This window comes from Macrobrachium rosenbergii, chromosome 46 (genome assembly GCF_040412425.1).
Source record: "Macrobrachium rosenbergii isolate ZJJX-2024 chromosome 46, ASM4041242v1, whole genome shotgun sequence".
Classification (NCBI taxonomy): Eukaryota; Metazoa; Arthropoda; class Malacostraca; order Decapoda; family Palaemonidae; genus Macrobrachium; species Macrobrachium rosenbergii.
In genome coordinates, this window is record NC_089786.1 from 52,676,942 (window position 1) to 52,684,694 (window position 7,753).

A 7,753-nucleotide genomic window follows, 5' to 3' on the forward strand; every position below is an offset into this window, starting at 1 on the left:
GGGAGATGGGGAAGGGGGCCGGTTGGTCTTTTGTCTTTTCCAGAATTGTTATAAATCTTGCATGAACTGCAGAGGCCAGTTGAGCCGTGTAATGGATTTCCTTGCATTGCAATATTGCGCAGAGTTGCACGCAGTCCTCAGTGTTCGTACAGGCATACAGATACATTTTACCTATATCATTTTTTTAACATTTCAGTCATTTTCCACAGCAATGGGTGGGTCTAGAGGAAAGAACAACTCATTAGCCACTGTCACATTCTTGCTTTTATTATTATTATTATTATTATTATTATTATTATTATTATTATTATTGTTGTTTTTATTATTATTATTATTATTATTATTATTATTCTTATTCTTATTATTATTATTATTATTATTGTCGTTTTTATTATTATTATTGTTATTATTTTATTATTATTGTCGTTTTTATTATTATTATTATTATTATTATTATTATTATTATTATTATTATTATTATTATTATTATTATTATTATTATTATTATTATTATTGGACGAATAGATATGAGTGTTCGTTCAATTAAAACCCATTATTCCTGTGTTGACCTAAACAGCAAATTAGGTACTTGGTGGTCAGGCGATTGTTTCGGGCTGCAGCCTGTTTGGTCTCCCCTCCCCTCCTTTAAGAGGTATTTTTGTCAACTGAGAATGTTTCCAATTCATAGATGATTTTTCTAAAAAAAAAAAATAAGAATTGTCTTTTTTCTATAAAAGAAAACTATTGTGCCGGCTTTGTCTGTCCGTCCGCACTTTTTCTGTCCGCCCTCATATCTTGAAAACTAAAGAGGCTAGAGGGCTGCAAATTGGTATGTTGATCATCCACCCTCCAGTCATCAAACATACCAAGTTTCAGCCCTCTAGCCTCAGTAGTTTTTATTTGATTTAAGGTTAAAGTTAGCCATGATTATGCGTCTGGTAACGATATAGGATAGTCCACCACCGGCCCGTGGTTAAAGTTTCGTGGGCCGCGGCTCATACAGCATTAGCCTATACCGAGACCACCGAAAGATATATCTATTTTCAGTGGCCTTCATTATACGCTGTACAGAAAACTCGGTTAGAGAGAAATAATTTCTCTTTTTCTCCCGTGTTATTTCTTGGGTAATTAAGTTGGTAAAGCGAAAGAGATTATTGCCCAAACTTTAGAGGCATTGTCCAAATTCTTCTCTCTCTCTCTCTCTCTCTCTCTCTCTCTCTCTCTCTCTGCATGTTATTCCTTCGGTAATTAAGTTGTTAAAGCGAAACAGGTATTTACCCAAACTTTACAGACATCGCCCCAGTTCTCTCTCTCTCTCTCTCTCTCTCTCTCTCTCTCTCTCTCTCTCTCTCTCTCTCTCTCTCTGAGTCGGGCAGACTTTAATTTCCATCCTCAAAGAATCTACCTAATAGCTCTCGTGAAGCAAAGATAAATTATATAAAAACTTGCGCCAGACAAGTATCAAACCAAATTGCCTCTTCAGAGAGATGGTTATTATTCAGCCAAGTTTAGTCTTCAGCGAATGGAGAGAGGATAAAGGCAGTTTAGAAGTCTAGTGTTAATTGGTTGGTATAGAAGTTTCTGTAACACCAGGGTCTGCATGACACACAAAAGCTATGCGTGTGTGTACTTTTAAGTTGTATGCAAAACAGGATTTTCGAATATATATTTGTAATTATAGCTTTTTATGTGTATATTGCTCTTTCTGTATTCATATACTTATAATTATATTTATAACATCAATTTGTATATATATTTATGATTGTGGTTTTTTTAGGTATATTTATTTTTTCTTTGTTCATTTCGATGTAAGTTAGCATAAGGTCGATTTCTGCATGATACGCAAAAGCTGTTTGTGTTTGCTTATATAAAGAATAGGGTTTACGAATATATATTTGCAATTATATTGATTTAAGTGTATTATTATTATTATTATTATTATTATTATTATTATTATTAGTGTACCCGTACAAGCAGAACAGGATTTACGAATTTATATTTGTAATTATATTGATTTAGGTATATTATTATTATTATTATTATTATTATTATTATTATTATTATTATTATTATTATTATTATTATTATTATTATTATTATTATTGTACCCGTTCTTTCAAAATTACATAATGTAAGAGAGGGTCGTGACTGCAAGGTACCTTCATTTTGCACACTTATAAAACTAACTCTAAAGTAGCACGCACTAATTCTGAAGAAGCACGCACTAATCCTACGTTAGCAGGTGCTTGGCACTAATTGTAAAGTTAGCTGGCTCTAATGACATTTGATGTAGTTCAAATCAGTTATTATCAGTTATTTCTCATGTGGTAACAACAACAATATTAATGATTAGTGAAGAAGTAAAGACTTCTAATCATGATTTATATACATTATAATATACTAATGCTAAGCAACAAAAGTATGGAATACTGTATAATAAATAATTTTACCCATGATTTTGAAAAAATAGTAAAAGATAAACGCGCATCATTAAGAAGTACTAAGACAAAAACTGAGGCCTTTTAAACCGAGCTAAGACACAAGCCACGCCCCCTTAATGGTATTAATGCCAAACGCTCCCAGAAAAAATTGGTGCAGAGTCAGGTACTAATCTTCCACCGAGAATTAAGCCTCGCCCTCTTCTATTATTGCTGCCAAGGGGTTCTGAATAAAAATTGCAACGTAGTGGAGAAATAATTTCTTACTGAGCATCTGCAGAAGCATAGTTGTCAGAATCTTGCTTATGAAGTCGAAGAAAATTTGGTCTTAAGAATTTCTCATAGAGTTAGTTTATCATAAGAACCTGGGGTCGTATATTGACGGCAAACTTAACGTTGTTACTTGTTGTTATTTGTTGATTTTCATAACAAAAACAACAACTACTACTGCTGTTATTATAATTTCATGATCATCAATATGAAGAATTATTATTATTATATTAAATCTAGATGCTTCGAAAAACAAAAAATACTTCTTTCAATTCCAGTTGCTGCACGAGAGGTCCTTATACCTCTTTAGGGGGCTAGTGCCGTCATTTTACTTCACGGGGTGCACTGTAGGCATTGCTAAAGGTTCTTCGCAGCGTCCTTTCAGCCCCTAGCTGCAACTCCTTTCATTCCTTTTACTGTACCTCCGTTCATACTATCTTTCTTCCATCTCGCTATCCACCTTCTCTTAACAAATATTTCCTAGTGCAACTGCTTTGAGGTTTTCCTCCTGTTACACCTTTCAGACCTACCTCCTCTCAGTTTCCTTTCCAGTGCTGAATGATCTCATGGGTCCCAGTGCTTGGCCTTTGGCCTAAACTCTATATTCAGTTCAGTTCAGTGTTTAAACAAGTCTCAGACTTTCGGTTCAAAATTGAAAGTATGATTAGTTCAGTTTCATATTAATTTACCTGACAGAAAGTTCCTCTGAGTCTCTGATGTATTTCTCCTTCTCCCCTGTTCCAGGACGGCGCCATCGCAAAACGATGCATTTCCAGACTGCCAGAACCTCCCTGGAAAGCCCCCGGCTAGGAACGAACTAGCGGCGCCGCCAACGCCTCGTCCAGCGTGTGTCCGGAACCTCCCTGGAAAGCCCCCGGCTAGGAACGAACTAGCGGCGCCGCCAACGCCTCGTCCAGCGTGTGTCCGCGTGTGTGCGTGCGCGTGTGTATGCATGCGTGTGCGTGGATGTATGTGCGTGTGCGTGCGTGTAGCGCTGCCATGGGGGTGTGAAGTATGCCACGCAAATTCCAGCATCCCTACCACGCCCTGCCATGGTTCCTGGAGGAGGACAGTGAGACCTCGGAGGACTTCGAGTACATCGACGGCCGCATCTATGTGCGGGGAGAGGAGAGGGACGTCCTGCCCCTCTGGCCTGACGACGACGATGAGATAATGCGGGAGCAGCTGGCGGCGGAGGCGGCCTCTGCGGCCCCGGCCGGCCGCGGCGACAGGGACGAGGAGGAGATGACCTCCAACGCCATGCCCCCGCTCATCGACCCCCGCAGGGCCGTCCTCCTCCCCGGCTACAGCCAGGACAGCCTCCCCCTCTGGAGGAGGAAGCCCGACCCGCCCGAGTACGTCAACGGGGCGTCGCGGACGTCGGCGAGGGCCGGCAGGAAGTTCGAGATCCCGCAGATCATCGAGAGCCCCAAGGTGAACGACGCCGCCCACGGGAAGGGCTTCGACTGCGGCGGGGGCGGGGGCGAGGGCGACGTCCCGACGACCTCGGCGGACAACGGCAAGTCCCTGGCTCCCAAGAACGCCGACAACGTCCGCAGGTCCTCGACGCTCTCCAGGATCAACGAGATGCTCCAGCGGGCGCGCTCCGAGGTCTTCGAGGGCGATGAGGCCATCGCCTCCACCCGCGCGAGGCTCAGGCTCCTGCTGAGGAATCACGACGACTCTGAAAGGTAGGAGGCCTCCTGGAGGAGGAGGAGGAGGAGGAGGAGGAGGAGTAGTAGTAGTAGTAGTAGTAGTAGTAGAGGAGGAGGAGGAGTAGGATGAGGAGGAGGAGAAGAAGAAGGAAGAGGAGGAGAAGGAGGAGGAGTAGTAGTAGTAAGAGGAGGAGGAGTAAGAAGAGGAGTAAGAGGAGGAGGAGGAGTAGGATGAGGAGGGAGAGAAGAAGAAGGAAGAGGAGGAGGAGGAGGAGGAGGAAGTAGCAAGAGGAGGAGGATGAGGAGAATGAGAAGGAAGAGAAGGAGGAGGAGGTAAAGATTCAGTTGTGTGTATATTTCCCTAATGGTAATATTTATCATACATTCCTAGTGATCCAGATAGATAGATAATAGATAGACAGATAGATAATGGATATATAGCTAGAGAGGTAGATACTGAGCCACACTGAGTCATCTGAGCGAACATTTCATTCCGAGTTTGTTTCTGTATTGTAATTTTACTAATTCCTCCATTCGCTCACGTAGCTTTCATATATTATTTACAGCTCATTTACCCATTGCTGAAGTTTCTTGCCGAAGAATAGGGAGTATAATCCTTCCTTTATTTCTGGAAATAATTTAAGCATCGTCAATTCGCGACATCAGTATATGAAAAGGGAAATTATGTATTTGTTAATCAGTATACAAAAATTAAATTATATTTGTTCATCAGTATGTAATAAAGAAATTGTATTTGTTCTTCACTATATAAAAATGAAATTGTATTTGTTCAAGAAATTTTCTAGGGAAGGGTTTCTTATCAGTCAGTTCTCCTTCTTGTGAGAATACCATCTCGTTGGCTCTATTTTAGTGAGTCTCAGGACAGAGGTCAATCTTAGGTCACCAATTCCATTATTGACTTATCTTGTTGATATGGTAGTAATCACAGTTGACCTCGTCCCCGTAGGGGTTAGTGCCGTCAGTGCACCTCACACGGTGCGCTGTAGGCATTACTTAAGGTCCCTTTAGGCCCCAAGCTGCAACCCCTTTCATTCATTTGACTGTACCTCCGTTCATATTCTTTCTCTTCCTTCTTACTTTCCCCAACCCTCTCCTAACAATTGATTCGACATTATTCTCAGCGCTGAATGACCTCACTGGTCCCAGCGCTTGGTCTTTAGCCTAGCTTTTATATTCCAATTCCAATAGTTGGATTCGTGGAATGGGAATTGGGAAGGCATTCAATTAAAAAAGGTACTGTTTGACTCTCTTAGTCCAGCTGATATGTTCAGTCAACAGGAATGAATTGAACACTGATTTTCCACAGGAATTATTCTGTTAATGGGACAGGATCAAACCCGTGTATTCCAGCTGATTATTTGATCAGTGAGATAATTCTGCCTCATTTAATTTAGTTGATTTATTCAGTCAGAGGGATATTGTTGGGTCATTTGATTTCGTTTGATTTATTCATTTGATGAGAGAATTATTGAGTTCTTTATTTCAACTAATCTACTTTGTCAGTAAGACAGGCCTGAATACTTTTGTTCCACCTGATTTATTCAGTCAGTATAGCAGTTTTGGAGACCTTTATCCAAGCTGATTTATTCAGTCAGTAAGGAAACGTTGGATTCCTTAATCAGTCAGTGAGTGACAGCTTAAGATGGTAGGTTTCTGTGCATTGTTTATGTGTATGTCTGTGTTACAGGGCATTTGTTTTACATAATTATATATATATATATATATATATATATATATATATATAATATATATATTATATATACATTTTATATATATATATATATATATATATATATATATATATATATATATATATATATATATATATATATATACAGACTTTTTTTATTTCTTGTGAGTTAAATTATTGTTTCTCTCGTTACTTTCAAGTTTATTTTATGGCAATGAAACCTTAAGCATTACTTAATTTTCTCAAATATTTTCAGCTTCATTATTTTCAATCTTAATTCAATATCCATTGATATCATTCTGGAATTCGTGTACCTCTCTCTCTCTCTCTCTCTCTCTCTCTCTCTCTCTCTCTCTCTCTCTCTCTCTCTCTCTCTCTCTCTCGACTAATCCTTTTCGGCGGGTAGGCGGAAATCACGCCATTGATCTCTTGATTGAGAGAAATCCTGGAAAACAAGAAGACTGGAAGTTCCAGACCTTCCCTGGAAGAAGATATCAACTTTCCTTTACACCAACATCCGCAACTTAAGAGTCATCGTCTAGGCTCTTAACTCTCAAGACAGACCCGGAAGATAACAGTGAATTTCAGCTTCCGGTCAGAACTGGTTTTTTGATATTGGTTGGGTCCATTTTGCGTCATTGGTCAAGGTGTGCTTGCGACTTGGTCTCCTCCAGTTGGAAAAGTTGCAAAAGCTGGTGAAAAAAAGTGTCAGTATTTAAGTGGCTGCAGCTGGGTTAAGTGTCGGTTTGGGAAAAATTGCAACAGATGGAGAGGAAAAAAATGTCCACATTGGGAAAAATTACAGAAGCTGGAGAAAGTGTCGGTATCTGGAAAAATTACAGCAGCTAGGGAAAAAATGTCAGTATTTGGGAAAAATTACAATACTGGAGAAAAACTGAGGAACATAAGGTGCACAAATGATAAGGAATAAAAAGAAGTAATTCAAAACGAACTGAAGGAACGAATTGAGAAGAAGAAGAAGAAGAAGAAGAAATAAAATCGAACAAGAAAAAAGAAGAAAATAAGATTTTCAAGAAGAATAGAATAATGTGGAGATGAAGTAAAATAAAAAAAAAAAGAAGAGGACGAATAAGAATGTCAGAGGAAGGAAGAAAGAAAGAAAGGAGAAAAAAAGAGAAAAGATAAAAAGCCCCGGCTGACACGCTGTCATTGCTTCCAAGGGCGTCACCTCCTTCAGGTTCCATCCACAAAGAAAACCTCCTTCCTCGTAATGACATTTCTTTCCCTCTGGGGGTTGTTTCCCCCCATCCCCCCCACGCCCCTCTGCGTGAGGTGTTGAGGTTTTTATTCTCATGTCCAGGGTCGTCTTGAGAGGCTTCTTTCCAAGGGCGGGAGATGTTTAGGAGAGGGTTTTTTTTTTTAAGAATTATTTTCGAGGGTTTTAAGTTTTTCATTTGACTTTCTTTTTTAGTTTGTTTTCTTTTATTTGAGATTTTCGAGAAGATATTTTAGGTATTTTAAAAGAAACTTTCGATAATAGGAGTTTTTTTAAGAGGTTTTTAAAGATTTTCAATTGACTTTTTTGAGGGAGCGATTTTTTTTAGAGTTTCGGTTTTTTTTTATAGAGTTTTAAGAAGGTGTTTTTTAAAAAAAATGTTAAAAGAAGCCTGCTATATTAATCTTGCCATTATAATTTCAGAGATTACAAAGAAATTTCA

General features: G+C 39.1%; 1 protein-coding gene across 1 annotated transcript; it reads left to right on the plus strand.

The window, feature by feature from the left end:
- The first annotated feature begins 3,458 nt into the window (after nt 1-3,458).
- Nucleotides 3,459-4,403, plus strand: LOC136830085 (uncharacterized). The gene has a single exon (XM_067089279.1). It carries the CDS (start codon nt 3,723-3,725, stop codon nt 4,401-4,403), a length of 681 nt encoding a protein of 226 aa, XP_066945380.1. The 5' UTR covers nt 3,459-3,722.
- The last annotated feature ends 3,350 nt before the right edge of the window (nt 4,404-7,753 follow it).